The sequence below is a fragment of the Lynx rufus genome, unplaced genomic scaffold (assembly GCF_022079265.1).
Source record: "Lynx rufus isolate CCGP_SWC_20201006 ecotype Redwood Valley unplaced genomic scaffold, mLynRuf1.p SCAF_5, whole genome shotgun sequence".
Lineage (NCBI taxonomy): Eukaryota > Metazoa > Chordata > Mammalia > Carnivora > Felidae > Lynx > Lynx rufus.
The window spans coordinates 76,358,177-76,377,920 of NW_025814867.1; the positions used below are offsets into that span (position 1 = coordinate 76,358,177).

General features: G+C 36.2%; 1 protein-coding gene across 3 annotated transcripts in view; it reads left to right on the forward strand.

Moving 5' to 3' along the window:
- Nucleotides 1–19,744, forward strand: part of VPS8 (VPS8 subunit of CORVET complex) — a 240,499-nt gene that overhangs the window by 37,873 nt on the left and 182,882 nt on the right. For all 3 annotated transcript variants that reach the window (XM_047098538.1, XM_047098537.1, XM_047098539.1), the window contains 6 exons: nt 2,763–2,933; nt 11,281–11,355; nt 12,237–12,272; nt 13,409–13,499; nt 13,892–13,938; nt 15,572–15,661. In XM_047098538.1, coding sequence (XP_046954494.1) covers nt 2,763–2,933; nt 11,281–11,355; nt 12,237–12,272; nt 13,409–13,499; nt 13,892–13,938; nt 15,572–15,661 — 510 coding nt within the window. The remainder of the gene's footprint in view (nt 1–2,762; nt 2,934–11,280; nt 11,356–12,236; nt 12,273–13,408; nt 13,500–13,891; nt 13,939–15,571; nt 15,662–19,744) is intronic.

The window sequence follows — 19,744 nt, forward strand, 5'->3', positions numbered from 1 at the left end:
GTTACTCCCCTAACTCGATGATATGTAACTTTTTAGGATATAGATGAAATGATCTTTTCTTTATAATATACAGTTTATTAATTTAGTTGCACATTGTCTTTTTATCTCACATATAGACTATAAATTTAGAAATAATACTTTTTTCCATACTCATTTCATAAAGTAATTTTGTTCAAGTTCTTCTCATGAATGTAAGACATCAGTGTCTTTGTCGTCACCAGAGCCCCTGTTGAATTATCTAACAGTTTCCTAGAATTCTTCATCATTACTTCTGTTTAAGATATTTGAGATATGGCACTTCTAAAATCTGCGTGTAATTCTGTCCCTGGAAAATTTTCCCTTGACCACAAGTAGCCATTCTCTGAATAGGAGGGCAGTAGGTGTTTTCATTTGTCCTGTGGCTTACCCATGATGCGACACTAACTGCATTGCTTTACAAGTTACCATTAAAAGGCTTGTTTACAACAATGTCAGCAGTTGCAGTCGTGAGGGTCTAATCTTCGAAATAATTGCTATGCCTGCTGACACTCTTTGTCGTTCTCTCTGTTTTAACCAGGTGACCTGTGAAAGCATCTAATATGATGTGATTAAAATGACACTTTATTTCTATGGTCTTCTTTCCAAAAACCTATGTAACTCGAGTCTACTCATGAGAAAAGCACTAGACAAATCCTGAATGAATTACATTCTAAAAAATACCTGACCAGTGCTCTTTAAAACTGTTAAAGTTGGGGCACCTGGGTGGCTCGGTTGAGCATCCAACTCTTGATTTTGGCTCAGATTATGATCCCAGGGTTGTGGGATCGAGCCCCACATCTGCTCCACAGAGTGTGGAGCCTGCTTGAGATTGTTTCTCTCTCTCCCTCTGCTCCTCTCCCCTGTTTGTGTGCTCTCTCTCTCTCAAACAAAACAAAACAAAACTGTTAGTTATCGAAAACAAGGGAAGTATAAAAAAAAAAAAAACACTGTCATAGTCAAGAGGAGCCTAAGAAGATGTGACAACTAAATGTAATGCAGCTCCCTGAATGAGAGCCTGAGACAGAAAAGGGACATTAGATAAAAATGAAGGGACTCTGAATGAAGTATGGATCTCAGTTAAAACTATGTATCAGTATTGATTTTGGCTACTGTACTGATACAAGAAATTAATAGTAGGGGAAACTGTGTGCGGGACCGTAAGAGAAATCTCTGCACTGTCCTCAATTTTTCTGTAAATCTAAAACTGTAGTAAAAATAAAAAGTTTATTTTAAAAAACAGAATTGTGAACATGGCTAAAACTTAGCCAAATCTATTAATTATTACTGTGATTTGTTTTCATATTTGATACTGCAAAGAGTTCCAAACCTGTCTGTAAAAATTCAAATAAGATATTTTACAGATAAGTGGTAATCTGGATTCAGGTATTCTTTTTCTCCTGTATTCTGTGAAGATATCTAAGTAATTTTTGACTTGAATTACCTAGATGATGATCTTGCTTGTATTTGTGAAAGTAGCCTATCTTTATAAAAATCCAAACAAAGAAGATAGCAACACTGGTTCTGACTGATAAGTGGAATGGTAAATAAAGAACAGATGTATACCCTCCTTAAAAAAAAATAGGATGATAAATATTTTTCAAAACTGATGATCTCTCTGTAAAATGTATGACCGTTAGATTTTTCTCCCTGTAAAAAAAAAATAAAAACTAGCGCTAAGGTTGTATAAGGCTAATGTGTCTTTCCTAAATGATACTTTGTTTTTTAAAATAATGAAGAGAACACCTTGTAAGTGCTCTTTGTAAAGTCTTGAGTATCAAACTCCCTGTTCTGTGAGAGATAATTTTTGGGGGAAACCAAAACAGAGAAACACCCTTCCCTTACAGTAGCCACTATACGGTGACAGAATGCATTTTCAGCATGTTAAAATGTATCCACTTTAACTTGTTTTTTTTTTATATGGCATTATGCAGATAATCTCTGATGACATGGAATAGGTCATATAAATAAAACAACATGAATGCCAGAGAGAGCGTAGGAGAAGCACTCTATTCTGGCTTATTTAGAATTCTAATTGAGCAGCTTTTAAAACTCCATTTATTTCCTGGGGAAGGATTGAAATTTAAAAAAAAAAATCATTTTGAAAATAAGAAATCTTATATAAAACCCAAGAAGTTTATCAAAATGGCATCCTTCAGAAGATTTTTAATATTATTATTAAGTTATTCTAAAATTATAATAGTACTTATTAAAGAAAATTTGGAACATAGAGAAATAGAAAAGCAAAGGACTCTCCCATAATTGGTAGGGAGGTTTTAAAGGAAATACATGTTTTAAACAGCTTCTGTTTTAAAACATATATAAACGCTAACAATCATTTGACCACCTAGGTTTAGGAGGTTTGTTTGCACTTTTTAAAAATTAATATCAGACACACAAGAAATGCATATTTTGTCATTTTCCTTAAGTCATTTGTGCCAGTGTACCTTATAATTGTACTGAAACTAACATATCCTGTAATATATCTGTTAAAGCTCTTAGTTACCTTTTTTAAATACTAGGAGTCATTTTAACACCGTCAGACTCAATACTGTGTTGTGCACTGTCACCCACCACAGTGTGGCCACTACTGTCACCATAGTAATTCTTGCTGTGATTGTTTGTTATCAAGTTACTGAATGGATAAAATCCTCAACGTAATTTAACCTGAGTGGCCAGGCTTCCTTTTTGTCTTGAATGATGTGGGATGGGCCTCACGTTTGTTTTGTGGTGTGCTTGATTTGCAGTGGATAAACTCACGTACAGTTGTGCTCTTGGACAGTGTGGAGAAGTTGCATGTGATCGATCGGCAGACTCAAGAGGAATTAGAAACAGTGGAGATCTCAGAAGTTCAGTTGGTCTATAACAGCAGCCATTTCAAATCCCTAGCCACCGGAGGAAATGTTAGCCAGGCACTGGTAAGGGCAATCCATTATCTTAGTACTGCTTTGATAAACTTGGTATTTTGTTGTTGTTTGTTTTAGAAATAGGAGCTGAGGAGTTAGTTAGGTGTTTCTTTAAAAGCCACTAGATTGAAGTGGATATGGGTGTGTTTATGAGTCTTCAGGGATGTGAACTAAAACAGTAATTCCTGTGGTCTTCTATTAAAAAAATGTGACTAATATAATACCAAAGAATTTTAACTTTTATACTAAAATAATAAAATGAAATTGAAAATTTATGAGAAAGAAATTATAAAAGCAGAATATTTTAGGAAGTTTAATATGGTGGCAATAAGCCTGATAGATTTAAGGGCCGAATGACTGGAGACAAATAGCCTGTGAGGCTTTGGAAATATTTAGGTGATTGGTAAAGGCTTTAGCAGGTGTGGTGGCTGTGGGACCCGAAAGGTAAAGATGGCTCTGAGAGGAGGAAAGAAGGTTCTTTAGAAACAGGTATATGAAATGTAGGAGTCGAGAGAGAAGGAAGACACAGAAGTATGATCTTAGTGTTAATTTTACTGTATTTTAAGCAACCACAATGATAGCCTTTTGCTAAAGGCAGTTTTACACATGCAGTTTACAGTTAAATTTCTTTGAATTGTGATCTCTTGTTTCCAAAAGCAATAATTTCTAAGCAGGAAATTTAGAGGCTTTCCTGGTTAATTTCATGGAAGAAAAAAGTAATGATGTTCATATTTAATGAGCATCTACTGTGTGATATGCAGCCATTGGTCACATCTCGCTGAGATATTAGGACTTCAGCGTTTAAAAAATATGTGAAAGGGTCTTCCATCCTCAGAATTTAGAAACCAAGAAAATCCAGACTAAGAAATGGTAATGCAGTAGAGTTCACTAAAGACTAATTATTATCCCACACTTACGTATTTTCTTGTGTTAGAATGGTTATTAAAAATGGTGTTTGACTTTGAACTTGTACTTTTGGCCAAGATGGATTAGTGGGCACTGGATTACTCTCCTGTATAGAAGAAAGAAAAAAAAAAAAACTTTTCAAGATAACTGGCTACCAGGTAGTGAAGGCCAGCAATCTCTGACAAAATGGGAAACAAACAGCATGAACCCTGTCATTATCCTAGCTTCTAGCCTAGAGAGTTTCTAGGCTGTAGCTCAGGGGTGAGGGACCCACTTGGAGTCCGAAGGACTCTATAAACTGAGACTGTGGAAGACTAAGGTGGGTTGAGTTTACAGGACAGTGTAGGACAGGGTACTGGAGAGGACAGACAGCACCATACCTGTGGTTCCCTTTGGCTATTCAGCAGACAGTTGATCAACAGATACATATGAGGGAACTCCAAGAACTATGTGATAGGTTTGGAAGGAACTGTATCCAGTGCTCGCACTGGCTTGTTTATACCAGCCAGAATGGAAAGCTTCATGATTTATAGGGCATTGGGTAGAATACTCAGGTTATATCTTGGCTCGGTAGTGGGGAATAATTAGGACCAGAATAAACACTGCTCTGGTCCCTACTACAGATCTTAAAAGCAAGACCAGAAAGAATCAAACTGTTTCCACGTAACTTAACTACCTCACAAAACAAAGCACAAGAATATTTTTTTTGTAATGTTTTATTTATTTATTTTGAGAGGGAGAGTGAGTGTGAGCATGGAGGGGGCAGAGAGAATCCCAAGTAGGCTCTGCTCGGTTGGCACAGAGACTGACACTGGGCTCCATCTCACAAGCCACAAGATCATGATCTGAGCCAAAATCAAGAGTAGGACGCTCAACCAACTGAGATACCCAGGTGCCCCCCAAAAGCACAGGAATATCAATAGGAAAACAGAAATGTCCAGAACCCAACAAGATAAAATTCACAGAGTCTGCCATTCAGTCAGAGATTACTAGGCATGTAAAGAAGAAGAGAAACACAATTTAGAGTGAGGAGACAAATCAATCAAAACTGACTTAGACCGGAAACAGAGGTTAGAATTAGCAGACAAGGACATAACAGTTATTATAACTATAGTCCATATATCCAAAAAGTTAAGTAGTGACATGAAGGATATTTAGAAAAGTACAAATCTAACTTCTAGAGATAAAAATTACAGTGCTTGAAATGAAAAATGCCCTGGATGAGATTAATGTTAGAGAGTAGACATTATAGGAACATTAATGAACTTGAAGATAGAGCAATAGAATTTATCCAAAATGAAACACAGAAAAAATAATTTAAAAAAATAGTTGTGACCTGTGAGACACATTGAGTAGGCTAACATATGAGCAGTTGGAATCTCTGAAGAAAAGGAGAGGAGGGGCGCCTGATTAGCTCAGTCGGTTAAGCATCATATTTCAGCTCAGGTCATGATCTTGTGGTTTGTGGGTTTGAGCCCCATGTTGGGCTCTGTGCTGACAGCTCAGAGCCTGGAACCTGCTTCCAGGAGATTCTGTGTCTCCTTCTCTCTCTGTCCCTCCCCCACTTGTACTCTGTCTCTCTCTGTCTCTCAAAAATAAATAAAAATGTTTAAAAAAAAAAAAAGAGGAAAAAAATGGAAGAAGGAATGATCAAAACTTTCCAAAACTATAAACACAAATTTTCAAGAAGCTCAGTGAACCCTGGACTTCACGCTGTATTACAAAGCTGTGATCATCAAGACAGTATGGTACTGGCACAAGAACAGACACTCAGATCAATGGGACAGAATAGAGAACCCAGAAATGGACCCACAAACGTATGGTCAACTAATCTTTGACAAAGCAGGAAAGAATATCCAATAGAATAAAGACAGTGTCTCTTCAGCAAGTGGTGCTGGGAAAACTGGATAGTGACATGCAGAAGAATGAACCTGGGCCACTTTCTTACACCACATACAAAAATAAACTCAAAATGGATGAAAGACCTCAATGTAAGACAGGAAGCCATCAAAATCCTAGAGGAGAAAGCAGGCAAAAACCTCTTTGACCTTGGCTGCAGCAAATTCTTACTCAACACCTCTCCGGAGGCAAGGGAAACAAAAGCAAAAATGAACTATTGGGACCTCATCAAAATAAAAAGCTTCTACACAGTGAAGGAAACAATCAGCAAAGCTAAAAGGCAACCGACGGAATGGGAGAAGATATTTGCAAACAGCATATCAGATAAAGGGTTAGTATCCAAAATCTATAAAGAACTTATCAAACTCAACACCCAAAAAACAAATAATCCAGTGAAGAAATGGGCAAAAGACATCAATAGACCTACAGATGGCCAACCGACACATGAAAAAATGCTCAACATCACTCATCATCAGGGAAATACAAATCAAAACCACAATGAGATACCACCTTACACCTGTCAGAATGGCTAACATTAACAACTCAGGCAATGATAGATGTTGGTGAGGATGTGGAGAAAGAGGATCTCTTTTGCATTGTTGGTGGGAATGCAAACTGGTGCAGCCATTCTGGAAAACACTGTGGAGGTTCCTCAAAAAATTGAAACTAGAACAACCCTACGACCCAGCAATTGCACCACTAGGCATTTATCCACGGGATACAGGTGTGCTGTTTCGAAGGGACACATGCACCCCCCATGTTTATAGCAACACTGTCAACAATAGCCAAAGTATGGAATGTCCATCGATGGAATGTCCATCGATGGATGAATGGATAAAGAAGATGTGGTATATATGTATACAATGGAGTATTACTCAGCAATCAAAAAGAATGAAATCTTGCCATTTGCAACTACATGATGGAACTGGGGGATATTACGCTAAGCGAAATTAGTCAGAGAAAGACAAATATATGACTTCACTCATATGAGGATTTTAAGATATGAAACAGATGAACATAAGGAAGGGAAGCAAAAATATAAAAACTGGGAGGGGGACCAAAACATAAGAGACTCTCAAATATGGAGAACAAACAGAGGGTTGCTGGAGGGGTTGTGGGAGTGGGGGTTGGGCTAAATGGGTAAGGGGCATTAAAGAATCTACTCCTGAAATCATTGTTGCACTATATGCTAACTAACTTAGATGTAAATTAAAAAAATAAAATTAAAAAAAGCTCAGCAAACCCAAGCACAAGTAAAATAAAACCGTATATAGATTGTTCAAAATAAGTAAAGAGGAAAATATTAAAGCAGCTAGAGAAGAAAGGCACATTAAATGCAGAAGAGCAACAGTAAGTATGAAAGCAGATTCCTCATCAGAAACAATTTGAGCAATCTCCAAAGATATATAGATGGTCAATAAGCATAGCCAAGATGCTCAGTGTTGTTAATCATTAAGGAAATGCGTATCAAAACGCAATGAGATATTCACTTCATACCCACTAGGCCGGCTGTAACTAAAAACGTAGACAGTCATAAATATTGGTGAAGATAAGGAAAAAATGGGACTGTTATATGCTGCTGGTGGGAAATGGTACAGCTCCTGTGGAAAACATTGTGGCAGTTCCTCAAAATGTTAAACATATTCATGAGGATTCATTTGAGCAATTTTCCTAGGTATATACCCAAGAGAAATGAAAATATGTCCACACAAACACTTGTTCGCAAATGTTCATGGCAGCATTATTCATAATAGCCAAAAAATGGAAACAGTCCAATGTCCACCACTTGGTAAGTGGATGAATAAAAAGTGACATAGCCATGTAATAGAATACTGTCCCACAATAACAAGGATGAACTACTGACACGTGCTACAACATGGATGGATGAACCTTTTCAAAAACTATGTTAAGTGAAAGAAGCCATATGGAAAGATTGATTCTGTGAGATGTCCAGAAAAGCCAAGTTTACGGAGATAGATGTAGAGTAGTGGTTACTTGAGAGTGGGAGTGGGAATAAGGGTTGACTGGAAATGAATACAAGGGGTCTTTGTGGATTGATGGAAATGTTCTAAAACTGGATTTTAGTGATGGTTGGGCAACTGTAAATGTATTAAAACTATTGAATTTTACATTTAATGAGTGAATTATGTGGTATATAAATTATACCTCAGCACTGTTATTTAACAAGAACTATTGACTGTTTAAAACAAAAATAATGTAATGTTTATGATAATGTGGAAGTAGTGTGTATGATGAAAATAGTGCATAGCAGGGAGTGGGGCATAGAAGTATATCATTATAAGGATTTACATTATACATCAAACAGTATGATATTACTTAAATGTAGATAGAGATGAGTTAAAGTTACATGTTGTAAACAGTAGAGGAATCGCTGAAAAAAAGATGTGTAACTAAATAAGTTAATAGTAGTGACAAAATGGAATGTTAAAAAATATTAAATTCAGTGAAGCCTAAAAAATAGGAACAGACAAGTAGAAAAAACAGTTAATATGATCATCAGTCTAAAGCCAACCGTATCAATTACAGCAAGTGGAAATAGTCTAAAGATTTCAGTTAAAAGGTAGATTGTCAGACTGGATAAAGAAATTTAAGAACCAAATCTGTGCTGTGGACAAAACGCGTGAAGTACGAAGACCTAGATAAATTAAAAGATGATAGAAAAAGACATACCCTGCAAGCTCTAATCCTAATCACTAGATTTCAGAGTAGGAAATATTGTCTGAGATAAAGAGAAATTTCAAATTGGTAAAAAGGGGTTACAAGAAGATAAACCATCTTAAAGATTTAAGCACCCAATGTCAGACCTCCAGTACATGTGAAGCAAACACTGACAGAATGGAAAGGAGAAACTGACAAACCACAATTACACAAAACTCCTTTCGGTCATTAATAGAATTAGTAGACAGAAAATCATTAAAGGTGTGGAAGACTTAGACACTATTGATTGACCAATTGACCTAAGTGACATTTACAGAATATTCCACCAAACAAAAGCAAGTTAAAACTTTTTTCAAGAGCACGTGGAGTATGCACCAATATAGGTTATATGATAAGCCATAAAACAAACTTTCATAAATTGTTGAAGGAATCATCAGAGTAAGTCTGGGAAGAACCCAAATATTTGGAATTTAAACCAAACTTTTATAAATAACCCATGAGTCAAAGAAGAAATCTCAGAGGAAATTGGAATATATTTTAAACTGAATGAAAATGAAATTACAACATATCAAAATCTGGGGCCTACAGTTAAATCCGTTTTTAAGAGTAATTTACAGCATTAAATACGTGTATTAGGAAAGAAGAAAAATCTCAAATTAATGCCCTAAGCTTCTACCTTAATTAAGGAAATAGAGAAATATAACTTAGATTGAAGAAAGAAATAAAAAGGTGAACACAAATTAGTTAAATAGAAAATCGACAGACCTTAGAGAAAACCAAAGGAATCAAAAGCTGGTTCTTTAAAAGAGAAATAAAATTGATAAGCCTCTAGTGAGACTAATTAAGGAAAAGGGAAGACACAGTTACCAGTATCAGGAATGGAAGAGGTGTCATCACTGTAGAGAGTATAGATATTAAAAAGATAATGTGCGTAATTTTATGCCAATGAGTTCAACAACTTTAGGTGAAATGGAAAAATTCTTTGGAATGCACAGATTACCAAAGCTGACTCAAAAGCAATAGAAAGTCTAAGTCACTGTACATCAGTTAAAGAAATGATTGATTCTCTATAGAGAAGCCCCAGGCCCAGACAGCTTCACTGGTAAAGTCTATCATATTTAAGGGAAAAAAAAAAAAACAAAACTGTACACAAAAATCTTTAAAAAATGGAGGAAAAGGGAGCATGTAACTCTTTTTATGAGATTAGATTGACTCTGATGATAAAATCAGACAAAGATACTACAATAGAGAACACTACAGATTAATATCCTCATAAGCATAGAAGCAAAAATACTCAAAATATTAGCAAATAGAAACAAGCAATGTATAATAAGAGCACTAAAATGAGCAAATGGTATTTATCCAAGGCATGCAAGGGTGCTTAACATTCAAAATCAATATAATTTACCGTACTAGTTGATTGTAAAAGAAAAACCATAATATCATCTCAGAAGTAAGTATTTGACAAAGTTCGATAGCCATTCCTGAGAAAATTCACGGCAAACTGGGAATAGAAGGGAACTTTTTCAACCTGATAATCAAGGGCATCTCCAAAATCTTAAAGCTAACATCATACTTAAAGTAGTATTGCCAAAAAAAACCCCAAAATCAAAGATGCTGATTCTGATCAAGCATCTTCTAGAGAAAATATGGAAGACAGAGGAACATGTTAAAAGATTCCATGTGGATGCAGTTAGCAAAATCCAGACAGTGGGAAACTATGGAATTAAGCGTTCCAGTTTCTTCAACAGTTAACTTCAAGGAAAATAAAGGTTTGAGAGAGATGGAGTCAAAACCTATAAATTAAAAGAAAATTAAAGGACCTATCAGCCAGCTCCAACATGTGGCCTTTCATTGGATCTTAGATTTAGTCAAATGAAATGTAGAAAAAGCAAAAACAAAACAACAAAAATCTCAACAACATTTGACATTTATGAGACCATTTGAAATCTAAACACTGGATATTTCATACTAAGGAATGATTGTTAAATTTTTAAAAATATGCTAATGAAGTTGTGGTTACGTTAAAAAGGACTAATTTATGCATATACTGAATTTTTATAAATGAAATACTCAAAGTCTGAGATTCATCTGAAAATTATACTATGTATAGGGGAGTCAGTGGGAATATAGGTGAGACAAGATTGGTGATGATATTGGTAATTAATGAAGCTGATTAATGGATGAAGAGTATTCTCTCTACTTTTGGATATATTTTTAAATTTCATAGCTTAAGTTATCCTAGTTATCCTAGTTATCAGTTATTGGCCAGTTGCATATTTTGGGACATTTATAAATGTTAATATATTTAAGTTTCATAGAAACTGCATGGTTTTTCAAAGATGAAAAATGAATGTCAGAAGTTTGAAACATGTTTAGGATCATACCTTAAGTGACCGAGCCAAAATTGGCAATCCAAATTTATCACATGGTAGGTTTCATTTCTCTTTTGCTGGGCTATGCTGACTTCCATATATTATTCTGCTTTGTCTTCCAGTTTCTTCTTGTGTTTTATATTGGTGTTTATTTCAAAGAACATGGAGGTGCCATTTTCAAACAGCCCTATTCTTTGTCAGAAGCAGTGAATACCTGTCTTCCAGTAATGGGCAGGTTGCAGCATTTTCCCTTTAGATTTAGAAAGTTGGCTTATTCTTCCCATTTTTGTATTATTCTGAAAAATAAAAAGGCCGTGGGTAGGCAGAGAATTAACTTTTTGCACTTTGTCTTTTCTGCCACTTCACTGACTGGCGCTTGACTGACATTTTTCCCTCACTAATTTGTGGGATAAAACTGTTGATCTAAAATGTCTGTGTAATTGACATTCTTTAAAATGTCAATTCTCTAATACATGTTATTTTTACTTTTTTTTTTATAGGCTTTGGTTGGAGAGAAGGCTTGTTATCAGTCCATCAGTAGTTACGGTGGTCAGATCTTTTACTTGGGGACAAAAGTAAGCTCTTCCACTCTGACTTGACATTTGTTTGTGCCAGGATAGTTGCGGCTGAAGGGGGTTGCTGGTACAGAGAGCAGTGCGTTACAAAGTGCATATTGATCATCAGGAATCTAACACTTTTAGGGTGTGTGTGTGTGTGTGTGTGTGTGTGTGTGTGTGTATTTTATTTTTTTTTAAGGGATTTATTTTTTAAGTAACCACTGTGCCCAGTGTGGGGCTTGTACTCACAACCCTGAGATCAACAGTTGCATGCTCTAATGACTGAGCCAGCCAGGTGCCCCTTTCAGGGGTATATAGTTGTGATTTTTAGCTAATTTATTTTGTCTTTCAGACATTTTTACTTTCATTTAGGTTCTAGGATGCTTATTTTCTTGATTCAAGGATATACTTTCATAATCTTTACATTTATGGTTTTCAAGACGAGGTGTTTCAAGGCGAGGAAGATAGCTTATCATGTATATTTGTCATGTCCTTTAGCTTAGATCAGCTTAGGATATATTAAAATGCATTGAGGTATTTGACTTAAAATAGAATCACTGGAATAGGAACTTGTTTGTATATCAATTTGTTCCTTGCTTTTTTTTTTTAACTTAGAGAAATATTCATTATTAAAATTCAAAATATTACAGGGATTTGGGGCATTCTTTGTTTCTTGCCTGTGGAATTAATTCCTTGGACTGCAGACTTAACTTTAAATATTTGTTTGATTTACTCTTTAATGTGGGCCCTTGAAAACCTTTTAGTAAATACTTCTAATTGTACTATGAAATATTTTTACCTAAAGAGATGTAAAATGAGATGCAGGACTGGGACAAATGTGTCTCCCAAACTAAGCTGTTAAAGATGATCATTTTAATTATTGTTTCTTTATTTTCTAGTCTGTTTATGTGATGATGTTGAGAAGCTGGAGAGAGGTGAGTTCAAAGTAATTTTATATGTTAGAGCTGTTGAATTGATTAGCATCTTAACATTCTGTTTTGACTTTGCAGGAAAAGATTATTTGGATTTGTGCTTTTTAATTTCAGAAGTATACATCAGAATCTTTATAACTATTAGGTACTTGATTTGCTAATACTGACTATAAATTAGGATTAGATTTAGCTACAAAAGTCAGGAAATTTAAAATAACAGTGGCTTCAATAAGATTTCTCTCTAATGTAAAAACAATCTGGAGCTAGGTAGTCTGTTGCTAGTGCAGCAGCTCAGTGGTCTTTAGTATACTGTCCTATTCCACCATTCTTGTGTGTGGATTCTAGTCTTAAAGTCATTTAATGTTCCATTGTGGCTGCCTGAGCTCCAGCTGTTAAGTCCACATTCCAGGAAGAAGGAAGGGGAAGAGAAGGGCTGGCGCCTGCCTTTTAAGGTTATCCCCAGGGAAGGCCAAACTTTTCCACTTATTTATCATTGGCTAGAACTTAGTCACATGACTCCAAGTGGCTACAAGGGAGTCTTAGAAGTGTCCTTTTGCTGGTATATTGCTGTCTCAGGTAAACTTGGGATTTGTTACTAAGGAGGAGGGAATGGAGGCACCTGGGTGACTCAGTCCGTTGAGTGTCTGTCTGACTTCGGCTCAGGTCATGATCTCACGACTCCTGAGTTTGAGCCCCGCCCCAGGCTCTGTGCTGACAGCTCAGAACCTGGAGCTCACTTCTGATTCTGTCTCTCCCCCCACCCCCGCCCCTCCCCACTCACGCTCTATCTCTCTTTCTCCTTCCAAAATAAATAAAAACATTTAAAAAATTTTAAAAACAAGGGAGGAGGGTGTGAATGGATGTTGTGGTAAACAACTAACCTTTTCTGTTACAGTGACATTCCAGCTGTTTCCTCTTTTCATATTTAGGCCTTGTGGCTTCCTGTATTAGCCCACACAATCACTGTACTATGTAGTGCTTTAAGAAATTGTTTTCATAGAAATAAGATAGTCACATGATTATTGGAATAATTTTAGCTGTTAAGCAATAACGTCTGAAAAGGTATTAGGTAGAATAGGAATTCTACCTAGTAGTTGGTCAGACAAAGGGGTTTAGCTTCTCTCATTTACTCATTTTAGAGAGTGGATCATCTTCTGAAACAAGATTGTCTTACAGAAGCCTTGGCTCTTGCATGGTCTTTCCATGAAGGAAAAGCAAAAGCAGTAGTGGGTAAGTTGACAGAATACCAGTGTAGTAGACATTGTTTTTCTGGAGTAGAGAAAATGAATACTAATCACTCATAGGACATTTTTTAGCATAGCGTTCAAATATTTTCTAAACAAGATGTCATCAAACCTTGCAGACTTCCAGTGAAAAAGGTTAATGACAAATACAGGACATAGAATTTTAAATGTTGCTTTTAAAGTTCTTTAATTTCATAAGGAGAATTTATAGTTGGAATAAAAAGGAAGTACGTTGATAGGTTATCTGATCCAATAGATGTGAGATGCTCTTACTATGGCATATTAGCCAATACTTTGATATCTAAGGATTGTTATAATTATGTCTTTTGTTAGCACATTATGGATTTTGTTTTTATGCTGAATTTTGCTTCTCTGCAGGATTATCAGGGGATGCCAGTAAGCGAAAGGCTGTTGTTGCAGATCGGGTGAGTATTTTAGTAGGGGCTTTACTAGGGTACAGTACAGATTTGCCTTTGGTATCAGCTAATAATTTTGGGGCATGATTAGGTAAATGGCTACAGTCAAGGAGAGAGTGTGTAAAAAAACAAGTGTATAATTCCCTGGTGTCATCTTGAATTCTTTTAAACTTTCTTCTTATCACCTTTCTTTTTTTCCCTTGCTCACTCCCTTATGACGATGATAAAATTGTAAAACAAAAGAAAACAAAAAAAAGAGCCAAAGGACAGCAGAAAGGAGGACGGAAAAACTCAGGGATCTGGATTATTTATGAGTCTGATTATATATAGCCCATAGAAAGTTGACAATTGTTAGTTTTTATGAACAGATAAGTAATTATGAGAAATACTACACATGCAAGCGTTTGTGTTGCCTGAGGTAACAGAGATGGCTGATTTTATTATTAATTAGCATTAATATGATTAATGCCAATATTTAATATTGACTTTGTTTTCCTAATCTAGACCTGGTTGAATTTAAATTCATTTATTATAGTCATTCTTCTCTGTTTTTATTGTGCAAGTGCATTGGTAAAAATTACATTCCAAAATAAGTGTAAGCATGTAGAAAACATGAATAGAAATTGGTCACTCTTCAGACTCACGAATGATTAATTGTCTCAGTATTAGCTAAAATACTTTAGGAATTTATGTTCTGTCTGTGTTCTCGAGGCAAAGACCTACAGCAGAGCTTTCTGAAGACCTTAACTTCGATTTTTCATTTCCTGAGCAACAGAGGTACTACTAAGTCTAGAACCTGGAGATTAGCAAATCAGTACTAGCCCTGAGGCTGCAAGAAATTAGTCTGAGGTTAAAAATATTGGGAAATAAAGCCACTGAATTTTTTTTTTCAATATATGAAATTTATTGTCAAATGAATGCAAATTGGTGCAGCCACTCTGGAAAACAGTGTGGAGGTTCCTCAGAAAATTAAAAATATACCTACCCTATGACCCAGCAATAGCACTGCTAGGAATTTACCCAAGGGATACAGTAGTACTGATGCATAGGGGCACTTGTACCCCAATGTTTCTAGCAGCACTCTCAACAATAGCCAAATTATGGAAAGAGACTAAATGTCCATCAACTGATGAATGGAGAAAGAAATTGTGGTTCATATACACAATGGAGTACTACGTGGCAATGAGAAAGAATGAAATATGGCCCTTTGCAGCAACGTGGATGGAACTGGAGAGTGTGATGCTAATTATACGTTTATACATATATATTATATATATATATATATATATTTTTTTTTTTTTTTAATTTTGTTATATCTTTGGGGTGCCTGGGTGGTTCAGTCGGTTGGGTGTCCGACTTCAGCTCAGGTCATGATCTCACAGTCCGTGAGTTTGAGCCCTGCGTCGGCAGCTCAGAGCCTGGAGCCTGCTTCAGATTCTGTGTCTCCCTCTCTCTCTGCCCCTCCCCTGCTCGTACTCTGTCTCTATCTCAAAAATAAATAAAAACATTAAAAATTTTTTTAAAAAGTTATATCTTTAATAAAACTCAATTCTGTATTATTTAGGAGGACCTACATATATTAAGTATTGAAAAATTTTAGAGATATATTTTGATTTTCTATACAAGGCTGTTTTCCTTACAGATGGTAGAAATCCTATTCCACTATGCAGATCGAGCTCTGAAAAAGTGTCCAGACCAGGGAAAAATCCAAGTGATGGAGCAGCATTTTCAGGTACACCTTTGCATGTGCTTCTAATAGACATTGCTATGAATAGGTCTAATACTGCTCTTTTATATTACTTGAGAATAGGGCTTTCATGTTTTGGTTAAACATTTTCAGCATTCAAAACTTTACTGCAGGGCTTTTGGAGCATTCTAAATGATGAAATTTTGAAGTAATAGGTAACATGGATAGATGGTAAAATGTGGAGTGTTGATGCTTAGCTCTAGTGCCGTGTGGATGGCAAGGATGTGTACATGAGGGTATATACCTCATATATACCTATAGGTATATACCTATGAACTGACACCTCCCAGTGGCTGACACCTGGCTGATGACTAACATTTATGTTAACTAGGCTAGTTGGAGAAGAGGTGTACCACCAAGGTTTAAATTTAGTTCTCCTAGGAGCACCTGTGATTCAATAACAGCTTGGTTACCTAAAAAACAAAACAAAACATAACAAAAAGATCTCTAAAACATGCAGGTGAAAGATCTTTAGTTTCTTCTGGAACTCACTGAAAATGCAAGTCAAGGAACAGTTTAAAGACATGTACAATTTTTGTTATGCGAGTTTTACTGTTTGTAGTGATCACCAGTTATATTTATTGCAAATTTCTGTTTGTCCTTCTCCATTTTTTAGAGCTCCCTCACCTCTCCCTTCCCTGCCTTCACTTGTAACAAATATTGGAGGGTCTAATACAGGAGTCAGCGAACATTTTCTAAGAAGGGCCATGATGGGCAAATTTAGGCTTTGTGGGGAGCATATGGTCTGTGTCATATGTTCCTCTTTGTTTTCTTTCTTTCTTCTTTCTTTTAAACAACGCTTAAAAAATGTAAAAACCATTCTTAGCTATGAGCCATTCAGAAACAGGCTGTGGGCGGGACTTGGTCCATGGGCCAAAGTGTGCACCTCCTGGTCTTACATGTACTAGGCACTGGACATACAGTTTGTAAAATAGACATGGTCCTCGCTGTCTTAAAGTTTGCACTCCAGTCAAGGTTATTTTTCTTGTTTACATTAATGGAAACATTTAAAAGACATCTAAGGGTTTTGAAGTTCTAAAGAGCAGGCACAGCTTATCTATTTCCATGTCTCCATTTGATGCTAGTAACTTTGGAAGACAAGGCTAGAGATGGAAGGTATGAGGGAAGGATTTGGTTTCCTGAGCTGTACTCTTTAATGTCATAGTAGTGGGCTTCTGGCAGGGTAACTTTTATTACTATTGGACTGCAAGCTCATTACATTTATCAATAAAATAGAGAAATGAGCCCCTATAAAATTACAGAAAAAGATAACTTAAGAGGAAGGCATACGGCAGAAAGCACATGGGGACAATACTGTTTGGCAGCAATATCTTGTGTATAAATTTTGTATACCATTGCAGTGTAAATAGAATACAGTATTTTAACGAGGGATGTCTATTACCTTGAAGTGATGAGATGGTACTTATGAAAGAACTCTGGCTATTGAAAGGTACACCTTGTTGAAAAAAAAAGAAAAAACCATAGGGAACACTGGGAGGGGCTAATGAGGGGTGTGTGTATGTGTGATACAGAAACCACAGTGCTGGGGAAGGATATGGCAGAGAGCTATAAAAGAAAGGAAAAAAAGTGATGTTCTGGTGGAGAAATATGAAAGAATCTTGGCATGACAGGGACTATAGATGATTGTTTCTTTTGTTTTTCTTTCTTTTTTTTTTTTTTTTTAAATTTCAAGAGCCTGAGTGAGGGAGGGGCAGAGAAAGAGAATCCCAAGCAGGCTCTGTGCTTTCTGCACAGAGCCCAACACGGGGGTTGATCTCACAAACCATGAGATCATGACCCGAGCTGAAATCAAGAGGTGGATGCTGAAACCACTCAGCCACCCAGGCGCCCCTATAGATGATTGATTCTAATGCAGTTTATAAAATTTACAGAGCAACAAACTGTAGTAGTAATGTGTTGTTCAACTTCTAGATATATGTTGGAAGTTTCATTCTGCTAAAAGAATATCTCCTAAAATTTTTTGATTTATTAATGATTTAGTCTCATAGAAGCTGAAGGAAACAATGGTGAACCATTATTCTGGATTTACTTTTTACCAGTAATTGGGGGAATAGAGTAGACAGACTCCCAAGGGAAAAAAATACCACTTTATTTTAAAGATTGTAATAATGTTGCAAAATAAGCTCAGCTTGAATCCTGTGAGAAAGTACATGTTTCAGAAGAAAACTATGGGCACAGTCTCATGGTTATAGGCCTCAAAATACAAATGGATTCACAAAGAACAGGAAATTCTTAAATTTTGACATAATAACCACAAAAATTCAAAGAGAATGGAAATGGGGACGAATGTTGAGAGAAGTATCTGTCTACAAAGCACAGAACAGCTACAAAAGATGGAGAGAGGCAGATAATCAAAGATCTATGTAAAAAGCAGCATGAACCTGTAAGACTGTCAGAAAGGAAAATAGTACCTGGATTGTGCCTACTAACATGCTAAGGGTTACAAAATAAGGGATTGTGACCAAGATTCACTGAGTATATTCTACATGCCAAGCACTGTGTGAAGTTTTTTGTATTTAATTTTTATTTAATTCTCACAACAACCCCATGGGGATAGATACTGTTTTTAATCCCAATGCATAGATGAGGAAAGTTAGGTTGGGAGAAATTAGGTGATTTTCCAAGGTAACATTGCTGGTAAGTGTTGGGGTCTGTACTCCAATCCAGGCCTTTGTGACTTCAAAGCCCAGCTCTTACCTAACTAGTATTCTGTATGGTTATTTTCAGAACAAGTGCAAGGAAAAGATCGGTGAGAAAGGGGTGATGTTAACAGATGATCAAGGATGAGAATGACAGCAGACATCTAAGCCATTTAATGCTTACTGTGTGGCAGGCACTGTTAATAATGCTTTATGTATATTAACTCATTTAATTCTTTCATAACTGTGTAAGATGAGTCCTGTTCTTATTCATATGTATAGATGAGACTGAGGCACAGAGAGGTTAAGTAACCTGTTCCAGGTTACACAGTTCATAAATGATAGAACTGAGATTAGAATTCAGGAAGTTGGGCTTCAGGGTCCACATCTGGATTGCTATACTGTACTGAAGAAGCACACTTCTTATTTTGCTCCCATTTTCATGAGCAAAGAGAATGGTCTTTAAAGTGGAAAAATCTAGTTAAAAATATATTAAAAAGCTGAAGCCAAGCATATGTGATATATAGTTAGTTGCATAATGATTGTTTAAAACTCAAAACTCAGTAGAATTATAACCCAGGATACTGTTTGAACAGTCTGTGTCACTATTCATAATTTTTAAGTAACTTTGGATCGTTTTTTTTTTAAATAAAGCATATTCAATTAAGCATGGATGCCTCAGCAGAGGAGACACAATTTATTTCACTCAGGAGGACAATTTTCTTCTGAAAAAGATGATCTTCAGCCCATTAGGATGAGTGAAATCCATGTATGGTTGGCTATGAATCTGCCATTTTAAGTGTTTGATCTTAATTAGTTAGTCATGAAATAGTTAAATAAGTTGGCTCTTAGAGTTTTTTTTATAGTTTTTTTTTTTTTTAACGTTTATTTATTTTTGAGACAGAGACAGAGCACGAATGGGGGAGGGTCAGAGAGAGGGAGACACAGAATCTGAAACAGGCTCCAGGCTCCGAGCCGTCAGCACAGAGCCCGATGCGGGGCTCGAACTCACGGACCTTGAGATCGTGACCTGAGCCAAAGTCGGCCGCTTAACTGACTGAGCCACCCAGGCGCCCCTTAGAGTTTTTTTTAAAGGAAGAGTGGACTTAAGAAATTATCCACTGATAGTTCCACTGTGGTGTATGAATGTTTTCTGTGAGCTTGCTTGAAATTGACCACGTTAAACTCATAAATTGCCGTTTTGAAAGGAATTTGAGGACAGCATATCCATGGAATGCCTATTACATAATGTCTTGATTTCATTAAAGCGTTTGTCTAAATTTTCCATTATCCTAATGGCAGAAATAGATTGATGAGTAGTAAATAGATAAGTAAATAGTAAGTAGATTTGTAGCTAGATAAACATCCCTACCCAAAGAGTATTCTTTGGTGGCTTGGTATTAAGTAC